Source organism: Leuresthes tenuis, unplaced genomic scaffold (assembly GCF_036924035.1).
Source record: "Leuresthes tenuis unplaced genomic scaffold, fLeuTen1.0.hap1 SCAF_19, whole genome shotgun sequence".
In the NCBI taxonomy this organism is placed as follows: domain Eukaryota; kingdom Metazoa; phylum Chordata; class Actinopteri; order Atheriniformes; family Atherinopsidae; genus Leuresthes; species Leuresthes tenuis.
The window spans coordinates 31,694,816-31,720,457 of record NW_027325373.1 but is presented as its reverse complement, the minus strand read 5'-3'; the positions used below and the strand labels follow the sequence as shown (position 1 = coordinate 31,720,457).

Here is a 25,642-nt window from a genome sequence, read left to right as displayed (position 1 = left end):
GGCTTCCATGTGCTTAAAGTGTAATTAAAAAGTACTTGGAGATAACAGCGGACACCAGAAGTCTCTCACATGTGAATCCAGCAGAATGATGAATGTGGAGTCAACATAGAGCAGAATCTCAGAGGAAGGTTTCCATCATCTTCATCAAACACACCCAGCATCAGTGTTTCTCTGTTGATCAGACAGACAGTAATGTGAATCATTGGAGATACATTTATAAAAAGAACCACAACAATCTCCATCATGTTGGAGCCTGAAACAAGCACGTTGCAAGCTGGGAAGTGTATCAGTGTTCACTTTTAAATCTTACGTGTGACAACTTTTTCACAAATTGGGTTCAGCTTTTGTTTATTCAAAGCTCAACTTGAAAGGAGGGATCCTCGAGTCATGAGCTAAGCTTCTGAAAAATCAGTGGAAACAATCAGTGGGGTTACATGAGTGCCATTGAACCAGATTAATGGCTAAATTACAATAAAACTGAGTTATTAAGTTCATGTAGACACCTTAATCTGACATAAAAACAGATCATATCATGTTACTCGCGATCGGATTAAGACCCCGAGATAACTCAATCCAAATATACACTGAACATGGATGTAGACAGCAGTGGATTGGATTAAGTGTTCTGCGTATGCTCGAGATTTTTTCCCAGGATCGTCTCCTGGAAGTCGAAGGAGACGATATTACTGTTGTTGTCACCGCCGTAGGAAAGAAAAAAACAACGCGATGGAGAATGTGCCATTGTGCATCGCGTTTGTGCCATAACCATGCTAATCCCAAAAAAAACGTAGAGGGACGTAGCTTCATCTTGCTCTTCGTTCGCCATCTTTCTTGAATGCCTGAGTTTTGTTGTTGTTGTTGGTGAACATAGACATATAAACAAATGACATATAAATACAAATAAACATATAAATAAATAAAGACATAAAAATAAACTCTTTATAATGTCTATGGTGGTGAAGACGTCACCTGGAAGTGGCTCTATTAGCGATAGTTAAAATGGGTACAGCACCACCTATCGTACCGGGGTATGACTTTGTGCTTTGTGCCTGTGATTCGATTCATTCACCGCCATATATCCAAGGATAATTACCCTCAGATAAGGAGCATAACCCAACTATAACTATAATTGAGTTCATCTCATGTAAACCCACTGACTGTGATGATGTGTTAGACGAAAATGGGATTTTAAATTAATCCGACTCAAGACAGATGGGCAGATTCCCCAAAAAGTTAAGTCTGAACTCAGACCTGTGTGGGAGTGAAAAAGGGGACAACACAACTCATATATTGTGGTTAAATTTATGAGTCATGTTATCATGGGCACCTTGTGGGTCAAAAAGGAAAAAAATAAATAAATTACGGCTGCAAATGCACAGATACATAAAGTCTATTATTTTACTAAAATATTCCACAAACCTCATGTCTGGAAAAGCTGGGAAGTTTTCTTAAATGCAACAAATACATGGGCTATATAGTTTAGTTTAAAATGTTATCTTTTTAATGTCTTCACTGATCAACTTCATTTATCTAAAAAACAGAACCAAATGTAGAATCTGAAGCATCAACACACTCAGTAAAAGTTGTTCCAGAGTCATGTTTCCCATTGTGTTCCATCAGCTTCCTTTTTATGACACTTTTTAATGGTTTGGGAACTGAGGATACTGATTGTTTCAGTTTTTCAGAGGAATCTGTGTCCATTCTTGCTGAATCCAAGATTTCAGCTACTCAACAGTCCGTGGTTGTTGTTGTCTGATTCTCTTCTTCATGATGCTCCATACATTTTCAGTAGGAGACAGATGTGGACTGCAGGCAGGCCAGTCAAGCACACACACTCTGTGTGTATTAAGCCACGCTGTTGGAAGTTGTGCAGAATGAGGTCTGGTATCGTCCTGCTGAAATAACCACGCACCTCCCAGGAAAAGACGTCCCCTTGATGGTAGCATCTGTCTCTCCAAAACTCCAATATTCATCTCTGCATCAGTGGTACCTTCACACATATGAAGCCATCCATGCCATGGACACAGTTGCACCCCCAATACCATCACAGACGCTGGCTTTAAACCTTTCTCTTTTTATATATATATATTTTTCCCCTTGTCTTGTCCAGCATTATGGCAGCAGAATTGTAACCTGAATACCTTTTATGCCAAACAGATTTGCTTTGCTAAGGGAAGCTTTATGAATGTAAAGCTCCCCTTGATGCCCATCAACTGCTTTTTTATTTATTTTTGTTACAATATTTAACATGTAATAGTGTCGAACCGGACCGGGGGGCAGGGAAAGAGGAAGAGCAAAGAAGAAGAAGCAGAAGAAAAATAGAAAGAAAAACGAGACAACCAGTTGCTACACCTGTAAAAACAAAACAGACAACAATCCACAGTGGGGAATCCAGCCTTAGCACCACCAGGAGCACCTGAAAGCAGACAAGCAGAGAAAAAAACAAAAACACAAACAAACAAAAAGCACAAGTAGTGGCAATGGCATACAACACAACTGTGGATATAGATGACCTCAATCCACAGGATAACACATCAACTGCTTAGCGAGCATGCTACTGGGCTAATGTATGCATGTGCGTGTGTGCATAAATATGCGATACACATGGCACAGGTCCTACATGATAACCGTGCTTATTTATGAGTGTGTAAGTGTACAGAGCCACTGTAGAGAGAGAGAGTTTAAACCTTTCTCTGATAACAGGCTGGATGCTCTTTCTCATCTTTGTAGAAGCAGACGTCAGTTTTTCCAAAAAACAGCTGAAATGTGGACTCATCTGACCACTGAACACGTGTCCACTGTCTTTCTGTCCATCTGAGATGAGCTGGTGTCCAGAGAACTGGACCGTGTTTCTGTACAGAGTTGATTTATGGCTTCCTCTTTGTGTAATACAGTTTCACGTTATATTTCTGGATGCAGCCGTGGACTGTGTTGAGTGAAAATGGTTTTCCGAGCTCCTCCTGAGCCCATGTGGCTGTATTGATCATGGTGGCATGATAGTTTCTCATGCAGTGCTGAGGGCTCCATGCTCATCCAACAGTGGTTTCTGTCCTTGGCCTTTCCACACTGAGATTTCCCCAGACTCCCTGAATCTTTTCACAATATTCAACTCTGCAGATGCTGAAAGATCAAAGTTTTTTACAATCTTACTCTGAGAAATATTTTCTCTGATGGAGTTTGGCACAAAGTGGCGAGCCACGACCCATCCTTGTTGTAAAGACTAAACCTTTGGTGGATACTCCTTTTATATCCTGTCCTGAGACCCTCACCTGTCACCAGGTGATCTGCTGATTGGAGAATCTGCCAGAACGCTGTCTTTCTTTTACTGAGTGTGTTGCTGCATCAGATTTGACATTTGTTTATATTTCACAAAAATTATGAAGTTGGTCAGAGAAGACACTGAAAATAATTTTTCTGTTTTAAGTTTTTGTTGCATTTCAGAAAACTTGCTGACCTTTTTGGAAAAGGGGTTTGGAGTTCATTTATGCACATTAGTACAGCGTTGTACTAACGGCCAGCTGAGTCAATTCATGGTCAGAACAGAAGAAGTCACTTTCTCCTACCTCATAATTAGCAGCATTGGCTGTCATCTGCCAGATCAAAAGCTGGATTCAGCAACAACACATCTTTAGCCATTTCTCAGCAGTTTTAATTAAGTTCCTTTTATTATAAGCAGTGGCAAGGAAAGACAGAAAAGTGACTTTTTCTCTCATTTTATGACTGTCATTTCCTCAAATAGCTTTAAGCTTTATGTTGACTTAAGCTAACTTAAGCTTTTATTTAAATTATCTGACAGTGAAATGAGCCAAACTGTTAAGATCGGTGGATGGTGAAGACCGTAAAGGACCAAAGTGCAGAGACAGATGGACAATTAAACCGGAGCAAAAACAAAGAAACAAAAGACTGGATAACTAAATAAGAAAAAGAGGACTGAATACTTGATAGACAGTAAAAGTAGCAGGAACAGTGATGATGATCTGACAAAGTACAACTGAAAACCAGGAGCTGTATGTACTGAGGGTGATCAACAAAGGAACCACAGCTGTGGTGATTGGTAACAGAAACCTGGTATGAACAGAGACAGGAAGTAAAACATACATAACACACAAGGAACAAGGGTCTCCAAAATAAAAGAGGAAGTAACGTTGAGTAAGTTAACTGAGGGAATCCAGATAAAGAGTTGAAATACTAGAAAGTAAAACACAACAAAAATACAAACTCATTTGAGGCATGAGCACGAAAAGAAACTAGAGAGTTATGTCTAAAGACATAACTGAGAATAAGCACTGGAAACCAAACATTACTCAAAGAATACAAATAACTATAAAATAACCCAGAATCTAACACAGGACTGGGAGCAAAGAATAAGGTTCAGGCTAAATAACAACGGCAAAATAACCAGAAAATGCTTCAATGAAACATAAAAATTCAGAAAACTAACAAAAACCCATAAACACTAACACTTGCATTTTCATGTGCTTGTTCAGTCAGTTAGGCCCATATTGTGTTAATTTACAAGGTCATAATTTTATCTTGATTGGCTTAAAAAAATTATTTAAGCGCTTTAAGGTTAAAAACACAAGATTTCTCTTTTGTATGTTGCTGAAGCCTATTTTTCCCCCCACTTTCTGGTTGAAATACTGTATTTCTTTAAGTTGTCTCTCCATAAGGGCACAGTCTGCTCTGATTGGCAGACATTATGAAAACATATTTCATGGTGATGCCATTAAGTAAAGGAAGAAAATCCTGGAATACAAACCTGACGTTTTAGCCAGTTCAGGAACAGAAGATTCTTCCCTCTTTGGTGTAAATTTTTAGCTTCCTCAGGCTTTCTGCCCTCAGACAGACAGGGATGTTTTTTGGTCATCGGAGAATAAAAGATGGTTGGTCAAATTTCCTAAATACGAAGGTGTTAATAAATTATTTAACATGTTCGTCCAACATATGTGTGCATATGTCTGTGCAGTGGGTGGTTTAGAGGAGTTGGTGGAGGAGCTGAACAGTGGGAAGGTGATGTACGCCTTTTGTCGTGTCCAGGACCCCAACTCTGGTCTGCCCAAATATGTCCTCATAAACTGGGTGAGACGCTCATGCATCATTTAGTTGAATTAATTTAATGGGGTGGTTTTAAAAGTTTCTCCACATGTTACTGCACACATACATTAATACACTTTATTATCTGTAAGTGATTCTATCTGAAGTGTTTTAGGCTTTAATGTTCAGTTAAAATCTTCTCAGAAGAGCTAATATATTCTATTCATGTCTGTTACAGTGTGGATTATTATAAATTATATATAGATTATAGATAAAGATTGATATATTGCTGGAATTTCATCAAGTTATTGATTTTAAAGATGAGACTTGGTTCACATCATTCTGCACTCAATATCCTGTTGAAGTAATCCAAACATGATTTCTATAGAAATAGTTAAATATCAAATACTGACCTCTCTTTCTTTTACTTAAAACTTTGTTTGGTTTGTGAATGTTCTTTGCCCTTTTATAAACTCTAAAGAGGATCTTCAGGAAAGGTCAGTTACAACCAGAAATGATGTGTGTTTGTGCAAGCAGACAGGTGAAGGTGTGAAGGACTCCCGGAAAGGAATTTGTGCCAATCATGTGAGCTCAATAGCAGCTTTCCTGAAGGTTAGTATGATTCTATATGTTAAATTAGCTGCACAGTTCGGTGTTTTTATATAAATTATGGATCAAATAGAAATGAAGCCACTGATATGTGTAACTAATAACAAAGCCAAGTTATTCTTAATGAATTTTTGTCCCTAAATTCTAAGAAAACTTTAATTTGTCACCTTACCCTCCTGAAACTTGACGTATGTGGTCTCAGGGAGCCCATGTGACAATAAATGCCCGTACAGAGGATGATGTGGAGCCGGAGGTCATCTTTGCAAAAGTGGCCAAAGCATCTGGAGCCAACTTTAATTTCCACAAAGAAACACAAAATTACATAGATGCACCCAGAGGACCTGTGGTGAGATGACACACAGATTGCATGTTTACAAATAATGTCAGAAAATCTACCATGATACAGAAAATGTGTTACCCAGTCCCACAGGAAAATGTTGAATAGTCACAAAAATGTGTGTCCATATTGTGAGCATATTCTCACTGCCTTTCCTGAAATAGTCAGAGAAAGACAGTTTCATTGTGATTAAGGAGCTGGGGGATGGAGCTAAACATGAGATGAATAAATGGGTTAAATTTCCGTCCCAACCGTTGATGTTTTAACGAGACTTTAATTTAAAAATGTATTTCAGAATTCAGTCACAATTTCTTCATGCTCTTTGTGTCATGGCTGTTTTATACATTACAAACAACTTGGATGAAGCTACATTTGCAAAATGGCTCTACCTCATCTAGTCCTGTGCCTTCTCTCAAGTTTTGTTCCTTTGTTTAATTTAGTATGTTCATTTTTTTGATAAGCAGTCAGTCAAACATAAAAAAAAGACCTTTCAGTGTCTAACCTTGTGAAAAATGTCATGGGGTTTAGGAAAGATGGTAGAAAAATACTTAAGGACTAAATGAGAATTTGACCATACTTACAGTCATCTGTGATGTGGCTCTACAGCTCTGAAGCTACAAATGTTCAGTAAATATTCAGCCGAAAGTGCTTTAGATACTTCGTCTGCTGCTAATTTATCACGTTTGAAATGATGTCATACATTCCATAGTAGAGATAATATGATAAATATTAAAAGACAAATATTACACATATAATCAAAGTTTGTAATTGTAAAAGTAAAGACCAGACCTTATTCGACCAGACCTAAAGTTTCTTCACCTGCCTGTCTCTGGCCTGTATGTCCTGTGTTTAGATCCAACTTCTTCACCTCCCCAAGCCAAGGATTCTAACACACGGTGGTAAAAATTAATAAAGTCTCTTGGGAGAACACTGTTTCACCTGATCTTGAATAATTAGTAATTTCATACATAATGAGTAGATCTAGACAGGAGAAACTAAATTATGTATTTGAACATAAACCACGGCGTCTCCTCTACTCATATAACAGGGTTCTGTGTATAGGAAAGTCAACGCAGTCGAGGAAATTCAACAAACCAAGAAGGAGGATTTCTGGGTCCAAGATCAGGTTTCTCCACACGTTCATAACACCAGCAGCCATGCAAACCAAAGCACCTGCTGTGTCGTTGGTAATAACATGATGCATCTCTCCTCTTCAGAGGGATGAAGAAATGCGTCGAAAGGAGGAGACCAGGCGAGCAGAGCAGGAGAGGCAGAAACTGGAGATGGAGAGGAGAGAGATGGAGGAGAAACAGGCGAAGGAAAGGGAGATGAGAGCCAAGGAGAGAGCTCAGCAGATCGAACAAGAAAAGTGAGTCAAACAGAAACAAACAGTCAAACAAAGAATTAAAGACTTGTGTGAGTTTTGTACTTGTGTACATTTCAGAATGCTTAAGAAGAAGAGGGAGGAAGAGGAGCGAGAAAGGGAGCAACAGCAGCAGGTGAATGAAAAATTAGGAACTTTCTGAATATATGGGCCTTATTTCTTCATAAGAAAGTATAACTCCAGTTTGTTCAGCCTGTTTTGTTTCCCATTAATGTGACTGTCGTGTGTCTAATGGTTTATGTTGAGTTATCTGCTGCTGGGAAACAAGGATTAGTACAAAATACTGTATGTATAAGTGGATAAAGAAAGCATGTATTTTTAAAAAATAATCTCAAATACTTGTTCACCGCTGACAATCACAACACATCAGAGCGTTGGCAATCTCTCTCAGTTAGCAGACACATTTAGGCTTTTAACTTTTGCCCCCAATGGTTGTTATGGCACTGGAAATTGTTAATTGGGTCAGACATGGTCCGGAGGCTACAAGCTGGGCCTAACTAAAGTAATAGTCAGTTTCGTACAGGCCAGATGGGGCCCACATAATAACATGGCATTAAAATTAACTTACACATGCGAGAACCAGGAGTGGCCCGAAGGTCAAAAGAAAAGGTTGACTTGGGCCATCTCTGGTGGACATGTGGCAAAGTTTAGGAAGCCACAGCATCACACAAGTTCAAATGTGGGCCAAGAAAATTGTATATAGTTTGTCATATTTTGAGCAAACATTCTTAATTATCTGGGGAGATTTAAACCATGCCTCTCCCTTTGCTATCATTCAAATGTTCACACAGTTTGTCAACTGATTTTTAATTTTATTCTATTGTGTTTTTCCCTCTATAATTAATATAGTAACAATATAATTTACCTTCAGAGATAGTGTTATTAAATTCAATTTAATTAAATTCAGTTTAAGCTTGACTCTATGGGAAATATAGAAGTTAGCACTATGTTGTTTTCTAATAACTTACTCAGTGAGGTTAGTGAGCTGTGTTGCAGCCATGCCTGTCGGTGAAGAGGTCCCAGTAGAGGTGTGTGTAGAATTCCCTCCATTTGCTCTCCTATAGCTGCAAGCAGCCACATAACAGTAGCTATGTGCTAACAGAGCAATAGTACGCGTTAGTTCATTCATCTTAAAGTATTGGTGAAATAAAGACAATGCCTTATTTAGAAGCTGCATTGTCCCTGCCCCGTTCACTCAATTATATAGATATACACCGATCGCGAGTTATCTAAATAGCTTCAGAAGGACATTGACTTTCGCCAAACTGTTCTCGGTGATTAGATAATTAGATTTCATGCCAGAAATAAGGTCTAGGTTTAAAAATACCGGAGTTCCCCTTTAAACCGGAGGTCTCTAAAAACTATAAATCCTGTATCTGTCAGGTACCTCGGTAACTCGGGACACAGATGCAGGGTCAGTTCGGATGCAAAGAGATGTTTATTATTTAAACAGACAGAGCACAGCAAGGCAGTGCGAGGATCTCCAAGCAGAGCAAAAGAATGGGCTATGGAAACCTAAGCGTTCTCCTCAGTGACTATGGCGGAGGACAAGCGCAGTATGAAAGTTACAAAACATAAAAACTCTCCACGCCAGGAGGAAAACAGAAAAACTATGAACAATTTAACAAAACAAAGACATGCTCTCCTAACGAGGCGGATTAAAACAAAAGACGCACTCGAAAAACAGGTACTATGAAACATTAACTAGAAACTTAAAGCGCTCCTTTAACGGAGGCGAGGTTGCAACGAAAAATCTCTCCTTGAGAACGGAGGACCAAACAAGGCTACTTACTGTATTTAATAAATAAACTTAGGCTATGAATAAGAATAAATTACAAATCAGGATAGCTCTGCAGGAGGCTCGCTCACTGCAGGCTCGTGGAACTATGACTGTGGAAACTATGGGTCAAAGTAAGGCTGGTAATGTAATTCATGGGGAGAGATACAAGACAAGGGAAACGCAGACTCATGAACACATGAGGGACCAAGGGGAAAAGGTGGAAACACTTGGGAATCAGGGAAGACAATGAGACGTCTGACACGGGAGGAAAGGCAAGATACCTGAAACGAGAGGAGAAGGTCAGTGATTTTTCAAAATAAAACAGGAAATGACGAGACAAGACATGAAACAACGTAAATCGTGACATTATCATGTTCCACAAAACAACAATCTCAGCTATTTGTGCAAGACTGTGACACACAATTAGACATTCAGTCTAAGTTTAATGGCAGTTTATCCAAAATTGTTTCTGTTCTTTCTTGTTTAATACTGGTATTTTATTATGAGCTGTTTGAGTTAATATGATGTGACTCTTTTAGAACCAGCAGGAAGATCAAAGCAACACAAAAGGAATCAACTCGGCTGCATCTGTGCAGAAAGCTAATGTGAGTACATATTACACTGCAGACCATGATGCATACAGGTGAAACATAGCACAAGACTAATTATATCAAACTATTTAATAATCAAGTTTAAATGAATGGTGATGAACTCCCAACAGGGAAGTTGACAAGGCCCAGATGAACACAGGACACAGATGCAGGGAGTTTCAGAACAAGGTGTTTTATTTGAGCACAACCACTGGAGGTGTTTCTGAACAGAGCAAAACAATGGCTGTGAAACTGGAGGCGTGATAGATCTCAAATCAAAGCGCTCCACTAGCAGAGGTTTCTATTAAATATTAACAACCAAAAATCTCTCCAAAAAAAATGGAGGAACCAAAATCAGGCTATGGAAATTACTCAAACTGGTCGTACAACTATGGAAAAGGTTACAAACAAAGAAAGACTGCAGGAGGGTGACTCAACTACAGGGAACTACTGGGATTCAAGGCTTGGCTATATCAATGGGTTTCAAGGCGCGAGGGTGAAGCCCATAAGAGTTGCAATACACTGGCGCAGGACAGAAGGAAACGCAGACTATTTGAAGACACGAGGGACCATGGGGAACAGGTGGAAACACTTTGGGATCAGGGAAGACAATCAGACATTTGACACAAGAGGAAGAGCAAGATACCTGAAACGAGAGAGAAGTTAATATTTCAAAATAAAGCAGGAAATGACGAGACAAAACAGACTTCAGAACAAAATGTGTCACCAGTTCCTGACAGAATTTCAGTTTTGAGCTCTCTTTTTTAAAACCTATCCCTGTGGTGTATGGTAATTTAATTCTAACTTGCGGTTATATCTCTTTAAAACCTCAATTACATTCACAGGAGGCCAAGTCTCTGATTTCTCAAAGATCCTTTAATCCCAGAGACATATTCAAGCAGAAGGAGCAGAGCTTTGCAGTCAGCGACATACCTGCTGCATCCAGACCTGGTAAAGAAATAAAAAAACATAACAAAGCAGACATACACAACATGTGATGATGCAAATGATTCATCTTTTTTTTCTTAGGGAAGCTGCAGAGTCCATTTTTTTCTAAGAAGTCATTTGAGAGAGAAGCCCTGGTGCAGTCTCAGAGTCCAGCATCTTCTGTTGTGGTCAGGCCCGCCTCCCCGAGCCGCGGCACGCCAGTAACACCAGTAACACCTGTCTCACCTGTCTCACCTGTGCTTCCCATGACACCTCCTGCAGCTTTCTCAACAACACCGCCAGAGGCCACAGGCTCACCTCATGTTTCTGCAGGTCAGACACACTTCCAACACCTGGTAGGGAGCAGTAGAATGAGCTGCCATTCATTCTGAATGCTCAGGTACAGTTTGTAATAAAACCTGGAGGAATTATGTTTTACAATCAATTAATTATAGAGAATAACAGAATAACAAAGACACTTTATCAGACAAGAGCAGCAATTATAAACCTTTTAAGTTAATGATAATTCAGAGAAAAACATTTGTGATGCAGACTTAATTTTTGATTTATGAGGAATTTGTCTGCAGCTCAGAGAGGTAAAAATAATCAGATTTAAAAAATGAATGTGGACTTTCATATTACAAACTCAGAGAAAAGGCTGGGTAACATCCTGTGATATTTCAGTTAATATTACTGCCTCTACTTATCTCAGTTATGGGGAGAAGGAGAGCAGGCAAACTTAAAATACATCTTTTGCTTTTGGAAGTGATTGTGAGGTCAAAGTATATGTAAAGAATTAAGATTTCAAGCCTCTCCTTCAATTCTAAGTGAACACAGATGCTGGTTACACAGAGGAAGAGGAGTGGTCAGACGAGTTTGATGACGATGCAGAAGAAGCGACTCCAGGTTCGATGACAGCAGTAACAAAAGATGTTTTTACAATCCAAAACTGTTCCTGAAACAGTATTTTTATGTAATAAAATACTTTAAGAGAAGGGCTTTACCTGAGTATTTGCACTATATGATGTTACTGTTTACTAGTACTTCATCACATCTTAGAGTTGAACGTTGTACTATTAAGTCCTCTACATTAACCTGAGAACTTAAGTCACAACTTCACTTTTCCACATGGTGAAGCTGTCATGTTATTTTTCCACAGAGGAAAGTCCAGCTCAGGGTGATTTGTGCATGGCACCAGAACCAGACTTGATCAGGGAGGATCTGCATGAAAATGTTTACCAGCCCACATCAGAGGTGAGTCCACTATATCTGGGACCTCAAAACATATCTCTCTGTCAAAGAGATCAAAATGAAAATTTGTTCAATTTTGTTTAAACAACATCCTATAATGATTTATAACAGATTTATTAGAATCAAAGTTAACTATTTTAATCTTATGAAATCAGTCAGAGGAATTATTTACACTTCTGTCTCCAGAACATTTCTTCCTCTTTCTTCCTCTTTCTTCATTGTCTATCTGACCGTATGTAAACCAACAAAATTTTACACTGTTAGCCCGATTTTTTCATTGGAAGCTCAAGAACAAGCTGGAGAAATCATTTATTAAAAAAGTATTTATTAGTGGTCACAAGTAAAGTATATTGCAGCGCTGGACTCTGAGTGCCAGAGCTCCCGCAGGAAATCCGTCAGGCCGAGCCCCGTTATCCGGAACCATGTCATATTTATATTCAGCTTTATCTCACAGAAGTTGTTTTCACACTTGTCAGAGTATAATTGGCCAGTTTTGGGTGACATGCTCAGGCCAGCTGCTGTCCTTGTTGTGTTCTTTGGATGTGATAAACAATGTGTGTGTGTGTGAGTGCTGTTTTAGGCGTGGATCTAATGTACCAGACCTATCTGCCCTAATAGAGATATTTTGTCTGACTCAGTTGTTTATGTCCTTCTAAGGTCTTGGACCATTTAAGGTCATCTGTTGTGCACTATGAGCAAAGTGGAAAAGTACCAGCTAGGAACATAGGTTATTTAGGAAAATACAGAATATGAATTTATAATGTCTAACATCAAAGCCAATTATAACACAGCCTTTGACATTCATCTTCCTTCTTCACTTTAATTCTTCTTCTTCTCCTGGTCTTGTTTTTCGATCCTGGATGCCAATATGATTATGTTAATCTAAAGTATTTCCTCACACGTGGAACTTAATAGTGCCTGAAATGTTTAGGTTTATTAAAATGTTGTGTTTTGAATATCAGGCTGAATATGATGATGTGACGAGCAGCGGACAGGGCACCTGTGCCAAAGCTCTCTATGACTACCAGGCTGGTGCGTACACACTCATCAATCATGTTGAATCTATTTGAACGGATTGGTACAAAAACCTGTCTGATGTTTCTGTTTTTATTAAGCAGTTTCTCAAGGGCCTGTACTTGGCTGTGTCCCATTCTTCATATATACAATACATGCACATACATATATAATAAATTTGGTCCTCACCAGGTCTTAAAATGAGTTAAGTTCAACCTCAGATGAACATATGACATATTACACTGTGTCATTATTTATTGAACTAAAACTGAGTCAAAACACAGAAGCAGTGTGTGAACACCTAAGTGAACCCTTACTGCTTCAACAGGAATTAAGAGGGTAAATAGCAGCCAGGAGCTGCTGATCAATGCACTGATTAATGATCATCAGTAAGTGTGAGGAAGATAACATGACTGCATGCAGTCAAACTGATTTCATCTTGTTTTCTTGCTTGTGTAAAACACTTGGTAGCGTTTGTTTTAAAGGTGTAAATAGACTTACTTATGACTTACTTTTTTCTTACTTATGGGTATCACCTGTCCTCCACAGCGGATGAAACTGAGATCACCTTTGACCCTGACGACATTATCACTCAGATAGAGATGTTGGATGAGGGTTGGTGGAGAGGTGTTGGACCTGACGGACACTATGGCATGTTCCCTGCCAATTATGTGGAGCTTATTTAGCTTTTGTTTTCATGTAACTGGAAGGCCATGAGATGAATATTTCTCCTACATCAGCTTGTTTGTCATGTTTTTTTATCATCTGTGTTTAACATTACTTCTGTAACAGACTGATAAAATCCACAATAAAATACGTTCTCTTCAGACTCTTCAAGTCTTCATGTTGAATTGTTTTATGAAAATCAGATTACGGTACATTATACCATGTATATAATAACCCTCTTGCTTGGGATGTAACAAAGGCCAAAGTCCATTTTTATCAGGATCACTGTCATACACATAAGAAACACGGACGAGTTACAGATGAAGGTTAAACATAAATATAGTGCAAATGAATGAAAGAGCAGACAGTATATGTAAAAGGCGATAATAGAATATTGTAGGTACATGAATGGTCAACCCCTCCACTAGTGGTTTGTGTTCAGTGGCTGCTGTAGGATTTGCTCCAGGGTGAAATTATACTGGGATGAAAAGAGCTGAGGAAACTCTCTGGGGAGGTAGAAAGGGTGGAGGGAGACTTAACTCAATGTCTCGGTTGAGTCTCAGGGGTGTACCGAAGCCTTCTATGGGCAAGATGTCGTCATTGTTGTTCTCATTTAGCCACATTTCCATGAATGCAAGAATTGAGGCAGTCCTGTTTTCATGCATGTAGATCATGCGGCTTGTAGCTCGTCTGTTTGCTCCTGAATTGTTCATTTACTCAACACCACCCTGCTTCAGGAATAGTTTTCCAGGCTTTTTGAAGGACATCCCAAAGCTCTTCTTTGGATCTTGGCTGCCTTTTGTTCCATTCTCTGTCAAGATGATCCCACACTGCTTCAGTAATGTTGAGGTCCGGGCTCTGGGGAGGATTCATCCCTCCAGAAGACCTTTTGCCACTGATTTTCAGTCCACTTCTTGTCATTTGGCATACCTCAGCCTTTTCTCCCTGTTTACCTTCCTTAAGAATGTCTTCTTGACAGCCACCCTTCCATGGAGACCATTTCTGATAAGGCTTGGGCCAACAGTAGATGGATCAACTGAAGGTCCAGATGCATCTCTCAGGTCCTGTGTCAGGTCAATCCAGCATAGAATTTTTCCTCTTTTTTTAAGGACATCATTTTCAGATATTGTTCATCTGCTGTAGATAGTTGTTTAGGCCTTACGCTTCTTCTTTAGTCCTCCACTTGTCCAGTTTCCTCAAATGTTTTAAGGTCACACTGCACACCATGCTGAGATATGCCAAGTTTTCAACTATTTTCAATCACAGAAACTCTTATTCTTACAGCTTTTCTCATAGTATAACTATATAATTTTTCTAACAGGGAATCACCTTGTTGTTGCAAAAATACTATTTTCTGTCTGTCAAACTATGTTATCTGTGGTGTTTTTCATAGATGCAACTAAAGACATGGGAACAAATTGTGTGTCTCTGTGACAGGCTGCTAGTAACAAAGTGCCTAAAGATGCAATTTAAAATTACTTCTTTGCTAAATTGTCTGTTATGTGTAGACACAATACTGGTTCATCCCTTGAGTTAGGAGCCTTTTTTCTGCTTGAATGATTCATTGGTCAGAGTTAAAGTGGCTGAACAAAGAAAAAAACACATTCCTCTGAAAATGGTCAGATACAAGGATTGGACTGAAAATAAGTGAAAAAGCAGAAAATGTCTGAAGAAAAACTTTGAAAGACCTTCAGAAAGCCTGAAGAACTATTGATCGGGATTACTTGAAGAGATTACAGGAAAGTCTTAAAGAAATGAGGGCTGAATCAGGGCTGCACTGCTGATAACGTTATAGGAGAAAATAGCAAAGGAGTCAATATAAATATTGTTGGATTTAAGGACAGGATGAGTAAAAAGTAAACTTTGTATGCATTTCATAGAAATGCATTATAAGTAACTGTATAGACTTCAGCTGTGTAGGATTAAGTTACACTAATTCTCTTTATAATAAGAAGGGTCAGTCTTAGCTGATATGTTAACTGTACATCACATTCATTTCGAGAATCAGTTTCTATTTGCCTTTATTTTCACCTCTTTGAGGTCAACGAGCCTTTGCGTCATCTTCCTGCGACCAGTTACCAACTAACACCAAGAAGGAGAAATGGCCGCAAGGTTACTTCTCCGCTCCGCGTTTAGAGCCGCGACGAGCTGCCGGGCTGTCCGGTTTCCTGCTCTGAGCCGCAGCATGGCGGCTGGAGGTGAGGACGGGACCGACGGTTCCGACAGTGTCTTTTCTATTTTATACCGTTAAAACATTAATTATTTTGATATGGGAAATAAGCCTAATCAATCTTCATTTCGGCACACTAATGGAAAACCAGAACTCTATTATAGTTAAAATACGTGATGTTTTTAACTTCGTCCCTTTCAGTTCAGACGGCAGTCCATGAATGCGGATATTTATGTGAATAAAAAGTATGAGAAATCAAAGATGATGTTTTACAGATCTGTTTTTTTATGATAAATGGCAGTATTTGATAAATGTCAGCAGTTTAACTGTAAAACATTTTGGAGTTTTGTGTAATTTGGTACTCGAAGCTGAATTGTGTAAAATTAGTATGATGTTAGCATGAGCATTAGTTACTTAGTTCATGATTTAGGGAATGTACACTAAATAATAACTTTTTGTTTGGTACTTTAATAATTTCAGTATCTTTTTAAGTCAAATATTTGCAGATTTCTTGATTTTAACTCGTTAAATATCCTTTAAAACAATGTCTGTTGTGTTGTGATCCCACTGGCTGGCAATGGATGATCGTATTCATGTTACACTTCCCTGTCTGTTAAATTAATGCCATCACAGCTGCATTATCAAGTTTCCAGGTCCTGTTTGCTGACACAGTTCACGAGTAAAAGTCAAACTCTGTGTTTTTAGGGATCCCCACTGATGAGGAGCAGGCCACTGGACTGGAGAAGATCATCATGAAGGCCATGAAGGATGGGACGGTACTCTGACCCATACATACAGTTAATACCCAAAAAAGAAACTTTTTAATAAAATGTATCTGGTGATAAAGAACATAAATAGCAGAAGCAGAGTGATAATTGATTTTCATGTGATACATTTTATTGTAGAGGAAATTCTACTTTTAAGAGACGATTTGGCTCCAGTTTACTGTTTGCATCAGACCTGTACCCCTTAAACCTTGACCACATAACATCAGTCCGCTTTCATCCTCCTCCTCCGTCCTGCAGGATCCCTACAACATGATGAAGCCCAAAGGTTATGCTGGCTCCAAAACCGACCCCCACCTGGTTCCCTCCATCACAAACAAGAGGATTGTGGGATGCGTCTGTAAGTTTAACTCCTTGGGTTCACGGTGCTTCTGACAACCACCTGTTGACCAAAGTGCTGCAACATTAAAAAGCAGAAAAACATATTTAAAGAGATTTTTCATCATTTTGAGACTTAATATTTTCTAATTTCATGGATATTATTTATCATTTAGATACCATTTCATTCACATTTTTCATTTTATATTTTTTCGTATTTTCGTAACCTTTCCTGAAGTATTAATATTTGTCTTATTGTCTTATTAGTTTTATTTCTTTAACATATTTTGGGATTTTTTTTTGTTTTTATCGTTAATATTTAATCATTTGTACTGTTCAGGAAATTCTTTTTTAATAAAAGACACTTTTTAAAAAATGTTTATTCTTCAGGGCTGTTAGGTGAAAACTACAGCTAATCTTATAGTGTTTTTGTTATTTTCAACACACAGTGGCGCTGTTGTGTCCAAGCTGCAGCCTCTAATCTCAGACTTTGATGTCAGTTTTTTGACACAGTAACATGAATGTGCTGCTTCTCTTCTGGTTTTGATTTTCATCCATGACTCATATTATTTAAAAGCTCACATTTCTTGTTCCTGTTTCTTCTCCAGGTGAGGAAGACAACACCGCCGTGGTCTGGTTCTGGCTTCAGGAGGGCGAGCCCCAGCGCTGCCCGTCCTGCGGAGCCCACTACAAACTGGTGGCCCACGAGCTCCCTCACTAACCTGTAACATAAAAACATCTTATCAGTGTAAATAAATGTGTGTGCTTACATGTGTGTGTGTATATATATATATATATATATATATGTATATGTGGACGTCCCAGGTGCACGTCTGCACCGTGTGGCTTCCACCTCCAGAACAAGAACAGTCAGATTGTTTCCACTGCTCAGTCTACAGGAAGGTCAGGCATCTTTTTGGCTTTGTGTATTTCCTGGTGGGTTATTCTTTATCTTGTTATGTCTCTGTACTTGAGCCACCTGCTAACCTCATCAGTCTTATGCTACATTTCCACACAGATCAGGTATGTTTGGACCAGTTTACATTCACACTTGTACTGTACACTGTCATACTTGACTCCTTTTATTAAACCAATAAATGTGATCAACTCCTGTTAATGTACTTCTCCTGGAATCAATTAATCAATTAAATGTTAAACATAATAGAAGCTTTGTTTCTGTCATTATTGATGGTGTTTAAATCCCCCTATAAGTAGATTCAGATGTATGAGTCGTATTTCACTGCAGACAGTCAAACCCAAGTCTTGTCTCATTAATTTGTTAATATTCGTCCACGGCTGCATTTTAGGACTGCAACAGATAAAAAAAAATCACTTGATAAAATGGGACGGAGGCAATTTAGAGCCAGTAAGGAGATAAGATAAAGAAGTTCTTTAAAACAGGTGACAGTAATAAAGTGGTACAAAGAGTCTCTGAGGAGCAAAGATGTTCAGAGGATCTTCAGTTTGTCCACAAATGTTTTTAAAACAATGTTCCTCAAAGAAAGATTGGAAGTGATTTGCATATTTCTCCTTCTACAGTGCAGAATATCATTAAGCATTGAAGGAAAGTGTGTAAAGGACAACAAGCCTAAGCTGTACACCCGTGATCTCTGATCCCTCAGACAGCGCTGCATCAAGAACCGTCATTCATCAATAGCTGATAGAACCACATGGACAAGGGATTACTGTGGGAAACCTTTGTCAAGCACAACAATACAGAGTTCCATTCACAAACTTTACTGTGCAGAAAAGAAGTCTTATGTTAACCATGTTAACCTTATGTTAAGCATCCACTTCTCTGGGCTCGGAGGCTATGACGTAACCACGCATTCTTTGGGGAGGTCGTGTCCCCCCCAATATTGAGAAAATACCAACCTGTCCCCCCCAATATACAGAAGAAAATATGTAAAATGCATGTTCTCCTTTTATGAACCCTGTCAAGGGATCGGTCTCTTGTTATGTCTTATTTATTTTCAATTTATTTCCGTGTGTTACCGGGACGTAACGGCTGCGCCGCGGTCGCCGTTGTTGATCGTGACCCAACAATGAGAGTGACCCAACGGGCGCGCCGCCGTCTCAGCAGCGGCTCTCGTTATCTTTACGTTGGACTTCTACTTTTGACGGAGCCGCTGCTCCACCGCGCCAAGCTCAACAGAGCAGATTGTACCAGAACGGGAAATCCAACACAGAATCAACAAAATAAACTTCCGCCCCCTTTCAAAATAAAAAAAATTAAAACAAAAATAACATTAGACTATTAGAGTTTTCATTGTTAATGCACATTTTGAGACATTGACACAATAGAAATGAACCTGGACTTAAAAGTCCTCAGCACATTTTTTGTTAAAGGAAAAGTCTGTAATTTGTTACATCATTAGTTGTCCTTATTAAAATATTTACATAAACATGCTTTGGGTATTTGGTCGTTTTCCATTGGAAGCTGTCCTATTTGCTACAGTACTACTGGAAGAGCATAATTGTAATTGGTAGGTTTGTTTAAGGTCAGTAAACAGTAAGCAACTAACCAAAACAAAGTGGGGGGGCAGTCACTGTCTCGGAGAAATTACACTATTCCTTTAGATGTGAATTTACATGGTCAATGTAGTCCTCTAAACTATGTTCTAAATGTCCAATTTTTCATATATAAATAAAGAATTGTAGATAATGCACTTAACAATTTTGTTTTTCTTGGACCCCCCCAATGTCTAAACCATGGTTACCATCACACAGTGGAAACGTGTATTATGGTCAGACCAATCAGTATTCCAGATCTTTGTTGGAAGAAATGGACACCATGTGCTCCGGACCAAAGAGCAAAAGGAGCATCCAGACTGTTGTCAGCAACCAGTCCCTGCAGCCAGGCTCTGTGATGGTATCAGGTTGTATCAGTGCCCTTGGCAAAGCTCATTTCCACTTCTGTGATGGAAGCATTAATGCAGAAAAGCATTTTTCAACAAGACAATGTAAAACCACATTCTGCACACATTACAATGGCATGGCTAAGGAAGAAGAGGGTACTGGTACTGAAATGGCCTGCCTGCATTCCTGACCTGTCCTCAATAGAGAATGTTGGAGAACTTTGAAACAGAAGAGGGCGCTAATGCAAGAAAACTGGTAGGCAAGTGTCTAATCCCTGCAGAAGAACGGCATACGTCATCATTATTCGCCCGTAGTTGACAGACGCCACAGAAGGAGAAATGGCTGCAAGGTTACTGCTTCGTACAGGTTTCAGAGCCGCGGCGAGCTGTCAGGCTTCCCGGGTTCCTGCTCTGACCCGCAGCATGGCGGCTGGAGGTGAGGATGGAATCAACACATAACGCCTTAAACACGCTGAAATATGAGCTAAGAACAGGTTGATCCCGCTGACCGACGAGCTCTTCCGGTCTCTGTGACCCATTTTGTGGCTCAGGCCAAATCAAGTTTAAAAACTTTTAATTTGTGTTTCTGCTAAACCCATTAGAGCCTCAAAGGTTAAACGTTTTGCTCTATAGTTTTAATCTGAAACCATCTTCAATTCGGCTCCTTGTAAAATAACATAAAACCCAAAACAGTTGATTTAAAGCGAAGAGCTAACTTTGCTTTTTAGCATTAGCTTAGCAACGATAGCAAGAGGTCAAACATCGTTTTTAATGATTAACCCGAAAAAATCGACAGTTTCAACAAATAACTTTGATTTGTGTGTTATTGTTACGGTGATATTGTACTTAAAGGAGGAAACTTTACAGTTCTGTTATCATTCATGTTTAATTTGTGTTACCAAACGAGGTATCCGGAGGCTGTTGGTGTCAAAAGTTCCTCCTTTATTAACTAATCGGTTGAGCTCTTATTCTGAAGAATATGTGGCGAAAATGTAAGTCTATAGTATAAAGATTTTTTAAATTTTTTTTATATTTGTAATTTATCTCTTTAATAAATATTTACAAATTTAAAGCTACCTAGGTTTAGTTCTGAAGTGACAGTCTAATGGGCCGAACTGTCACAGAGTCAGTTTTGTGGGTGAAGTGAAGTCAATCTGGGCCACATCTGGGTGGTATTTACTTGCGTTTAAGCAGCCACGCTCACTCTGATTCAACGCTTTGTAGGGTCTACTACAAAGCTTTGTGGTTTGAAGATTTGATAAATTGAATTCTGTAGTCGATGTCCATAGACTGAAAAATTGTCCTGGCTTTTGCTTTTCGGACGGTTTAATTGGTTTCTGGTGTCTTCTGATGAATCTACACAGCCATTACATCTCTATCTTTAGGTTACGGTAAAAATGAATAATAATAAGAGGTGATTAAACTGCTGTACTCTGACATGTTTGTAGGGATTCCCACTGATGAGGAGCAGGCCACTGGACTGGAGAAGATCATCATGAAGGCCATGAAGGATGGAACGGTACGATTTTCTCCTTTAACCTGGATCCATCATCAGAGATTATTGTGCACATTAACACTCGGCTCCACCAGTCATTGAAAAGTGAAGTTTGTTAAATGAATCAAAGAAAACTGATTGCGTTCTTTATTCCGAGAAACAAAGGTCCAGGATGTTGTGATTTTTATTTTTTTATTTTATTTTTTAAGTCCTGCCGGCTGCTTCGTGGGTTGTTTTCACCTCAGACTGTCGCTGTTAGTTCTCACTTGGTCTGCTTAAACAGTACATTCTAGTCACTTTTATGTGTTGGGAGCATATTCAAAGTAGAATCTCTTCTATTCCTGTAAATGGTCTGTAACCAAACCATGATTCAGTTTGATTCAGACTGAAACCCAACGCTTTTAGTGTGGTAGTAGTGAACTGAGTCATTAACTGTGACTGTGAATGCTGTAAAGCATTCTCACAATAATAAAAAGCTGAGTTTACAATGCATTTACACGGAATGTTCATGTGTAGAATGGAGGCTCCAACTGGCAGAGTGGAAGAATACAGAAAGATTCTTCAGAAAAAAAAGTTTTCAAAATCTTTAAGGAAGGCTGGGTTTTGCTGTTAATGAGCTCTCATCTCTTCACACTTTGGAGCTGACAAGAACTCCTGAGTATTTCAGAAACACTCCCAGGTGATCGGAACATGTTACCCTGATCTCGGCCACATCTAGGCTCTTTCAACGTTCAGCACAGACAAACAGTCCTGTTTTAAGTGATATCTATTGATGGTTGGGATGTTTGAGTCCTTGAATAATTTTTAGATTTTGTTCATGATGTAAAACGAAAAAAAAACAACAACTAACATTTATCTGCATCTTTATTCCTTTTTCCAGTCATTTGTGTAAGTTTAAAAAAAAAAATGATTAAAATGTTTCTTTGTGGCATCAGAGTCAGTCTGGAGCTCTGCCCGGTTCCTCAGCTCCTCAGCCTTCGAACTGATGATAAAAGAAGAATCTGTCTGCTTGTTGGGTTCTTCTTGAACAGATTATTTATTTTCTCAGCTCTTCATCAGGCTCTGCTGAGGATAATCACCCACTAATTTGGATCAGAGGGGGCAGAGCAGAGGGCCTGGGGGCCAGGACTGAGAAACACTGCTTAAAAATAAGTCTCATTCTGCCGATTGCCTCAGTTAATGAGTGTTTAATTAAAACTTCTGGCTTCTCATCCAACAGCAGATGATCTAAGTCTCTGACATGTTGTTGAACTGAGGTCTGATGTTTGCTTCAGAGATGCCTTCAAACACAGATCTGAATGATGACTGTAGTCACATGACTGTCCTTCATCCTCCTCCCTCCTGCAGGATCCCTACAACATGATGAAGCCCAAAGGTTACGCTGGCTCCAAAACCGACCCCCACCTGGTTCCGTCCATCACAAACAAGAGGATTGTGGGATGCGTCTGTAAGTTGCTTCGTGTTTAACTCTGTTGGTTCTGGAACTTTCGGCTTCTTTATGTTTAGTTCCCTCACTGTGAACCAGGATCAGCCCCAGCTCTGGGTTCTCAGTGTCAAACTGGAGCAGGGTTTAGTTTAGAGACCAGTGACCACCATGGCCCAACCAATCACTTCTTTTTGTAAATAACAAAATGAGCGATCTGAAGTTTGTTCCTGAAGACTCTTAAAGGTTTTTATTTATTAAAATCACTGAACTGTAAAATTCTTCCTTTTATCGGACTTAGAGCTGCTCAATTAATCTTGGATGTTAACCAAGAACAGATCATCTGCAGAGTTATTGAATCATCTTAAAACAAACTGCATGAAGGCCAAGAAAAACAGTTCGATGGTTGTCAGCAGTCCAACATCAACCAACACCGATTCTATTTTCTACGGGTTTGAATTATTTAACACTCAAAGAGAAAGCAGGGACCTGTTGGTTTAGTCTGTTAGAATATCTTTCTTTTTTTCTTCTCGGAGATGCTCTGAATTTATCAGAATGAGGATAGGCAGGCAATTTGATGCTGATGAGGATCAGCAGGATTGTAGCTCAGTGATCTTCAGATCCTCTCGCACTTTAAGGACCTGGCATTTAAACATGTGCAACAAACACGATGATAAACAGACCCTTTCATTCACATCTGCCTCCACATGTTCAGCTCTCACCTGCTCTTGTTTCCTCTGCAGGTGAGGAAGACAACACCGCCGTGGTTTGGTTCTGGCTTCAAGAGGGCGAGCCCCAGCGCTGCCCGTCCTGTGGTGCCCACTACAAACTGGTGGCCCACGAGCTCCCTCATTAACTTAAAACCCTGACCTTATTTCATAGAGATGTATACGCAGTACTAGTTTGGATTCTCTTAAATATTTCCTAAAGCTCCAGAACAAGAAGAGTCTTATCGTCACTTCCAGGAAGAAATTCTGTCTTTGGGCTCGGTGTATTTCCTGGTTTTGTTCTGTATCATACTTGATCTAACTGCTAACCTCATCTGTCTCTCCATGTTACATTTCCACACAGACCAGACATGTTTGGCTTCAGTTTACATGTGCACGTGTACTGTACGATGTTACACTCGGACCACTCAACTCCTCTTATGGAACCAATAAAGTGCTGAACTCGTGTTTGTTTGTCAGTCTCTTTCCAATTCACACCTTTTTTCCAAATTACAACTAATGTAATCTCAAAGTATTTCTAAGATGAAGTCCAATTTATTGTACTACAATCATAATCTAATTAATTAAGTTCCAAATTAGTCCAATTCATACAGAGCCAATTTAAAAAAAAAAAAAAAAAGGAGCTAAGGAAACCAACAAATTCCACAGAAACTTCTCTTTGATCTGATCCCCAGTCCTGGGCATGCATGAGAAGACTGTGGAGAGAAAAAAAACTCCATTTTAACAGGAAGACACCTTCATCAGAACTAGAACCAGGAAGGGCGGCCATCTTCCTTGACCAGCTGGGGGTTAAGAGGACAGGAAAGAGGACAACAAGCACCATAACACCAGGCCAGGGATACCTGCTGAGAAAGAGAAGCACAAGTTAATGACAACAATAATGTCATTTGTATATGGAGAGTAAAGAGAGCAGAGAAAGAAGAGGTGCATCATGGGAGGTCCCCCAGCAGTCGAGGCCGATAGCAGCATAGCTATGGGATGTTTCAGGGTCACCTGAGCCATCCATAACTATAATCTTCCGATTGGTAGGATTCGGCTTCAGCGCATGCTCTGCTGTGATGGCACTCTCTGTCGCGCGTCCAGTCGGTGCCTCCGCAGTTCACTGCTCGGGCCCTAATAATAATAATTAGGGCTGCAAGCAGCACTGAGCGGGCCCCCGCACCTCTACGCACGTCGAGGTAGGCGTTGGACTCCGTCCGATGCGCACCGCACAGCGAGTAAGCCCTGGCTGCAGATCGGGGCGGGGCTCAATTGAGCCACATTAAAGAGATTGGGGTTGTTTGTTTCGTTTTCCTAGACAGCATGATTTTTGACGCACTGGTCAGGAATAACACTCATATTTAATTTTTTTCCTTTAGTTTTTAATTAAGTAAAGGCTGTTTCATATTCTGTTCTCCTCCTCTGTATTTTATTTATTTTTCTACCTTTATATAATCACGCAGTGATTGAATAAGAAACATTAATGAGAACACGAGTAGGCTACATCCCAAATGCAGCCCACTAATGTGTGTCTCATAAAACAAGTGTAGTACTGTGCTCCTACACTATTTTTTAAATAAATATGAGCATTTTAGCTCAACAGCTTCCAGGTCATGTGACCTATTGGGTAAAAATGAGTGTAAATCAAATTTTGACAGCCTTTGTTATGTTAGCAGATGGTCAGTTGTTCTTCATCCACGCTCTTCAGCATCCATGATATGACATGAATCAATGTTTGTTATTGAGGTGAAAAATTATTTAATATTTTTGGTCTTTTGTATTTCTAATTATTACTTTTATGCGTATTCATTCCCCCTCTGATATGTAGAGACACGTCAGTACACTGCTGGATGGTGACACACCAACGGTGACTAAATACACCAACAGTGGACCATTCAACTGTCCCTTCTGCAGATCAAGGCTGCAAAACCAATGACGGACAACCATATAAAAGACCATTCCTCAGTATAATGCACACATTTTAATTATCAGTATCACAGGTATGAATCTTTTTTCATTTATTACTGTCATGTCCAGGGAATCCAGTCATGTTTATTTTTTGTTTGTTTGTTGTCTTGTCTTTTTTATTTTTTAAAATGATCTCTCCTCTTGCTTCAGGTGACTTGCCCCTTCCTCTTGCGTTCCCCTGCTGGTCTAATTGTCTTCCCTGCCCTGATTGTTTCCCCCAGTTCCCTACCTCCTTAAATGTGTATATTCAATTCTATTCAGTTTTATTTATATAGCTCCAAATTACATCAAATGTCATCTCAAGGCACTTTGCATGAATTAATCAA

At 39.4% G+C, this 25,642-nt stretch overlaps 3 protein-coding genes across 4 annotated transcripts in view; all 3 read left to right on the top strand.

Annotated features, from left to right (window-relative positions):
- LOC140276912 (drebrin-like protein B) overlaps positions 1-13,753 on the top strand; it is a 104,741-nt gene extending 90,988 nt beyond the window's left edge. For both annotated transcript variants that reach the window (XM_072371771.1, XM_072371770.1), the window contains exons 4-16: positions 4,967-5,079; positions 5,572-5,646; positions 5,846-5,989; positions 7,029-7,106; positions 7,198-7,349; positions 7,425-7,479; positions 9,684-9,749; positions 10,580-10,685; positions 10,764-10,994; positions 11,490-11,567; positions 11,821-11,915; positions 12,875-12,944; positions 13,476-13,753. In XM_072371771.1, the coding sequence (XP_072227872.1) occupies positions 4,967-5,079; positions 5,572-5,646; positions 5,846-5,989; positions 7,029-7,106; positions 7,198-7,349; positions 7,425-7,479; positions 9,684-9,749; positions 10,580-10,685; positions 10,764-10,994; positions 11,490-11,567; positions 11,821-11,915; positions 12,875-12,944; positions 13,476-13,612 (1,400 nt within the window). In that variant the 3' untranslated portion in view covers positions 13,613-13,753. The remainder of the gene's footprint in view (positions 1-4,966; positions 5,080-5,571; positions 5,647-5,845; positions 5,990-7,028; positions 7,107-7,197; positions 7,350-7,424; positions 7,480-9,683; positions 9,750-10,579; positions 10,686-10,763; positions 10,995-11,489; positions 11,568-11,820; positions 11,916-12,874; positions 12,945-13,475) is intronic.
- Positions 13,754-15,669: 1,916 nt separating this feature from the next.
- On the top strand, positions 15,670-17,982 carry cox5ba (cytochrome c oxidase subunit 5Ba). Its single transcript, XM_072371775.1, has 4 exons — positions 15,670-15,790; positions 16,468-16,538; positions 16,788-16,887; positions 17,474-17,982. Exons 1-4 carry the CDS (start codon positions 15,694-15,696, stop codon positions 17,584-17,586), a joined length of 381 nt encoding a protein of 126 aa, XP_072227876.1. The 5' UTR covers positions 15,670-15,693; the 3' UTR covers positions 17,587-17,982.
- A 2,006-nt stretch (positions 17,983-19,988) lies between these two features.
- Positions 19,989-23,816, top strand: LOC140276915 (cytochrome c oxidase subunit 5B, mitochondrial-like). Its single transcript, XM_072371774.1, has 4 exons — positions 19,989-20,159; positions 21,172-21,242; positions 22,566-22,665; positions 23,385-23,816. The coding sequence occupies exons 1-4, from the start codon at positions 20,063-20,065 to the stop codon at positions 23,495-23,497; spliced, it is 381 nt and encodes a 126-aa protein (XP_072227875.1). The 5' UTR covers positions 19,989-20,062; the 3' UTR covers positions 23,498-23,816.
- Positions 23,817-25,642: the final 1,826 nt, after the last annotated feature.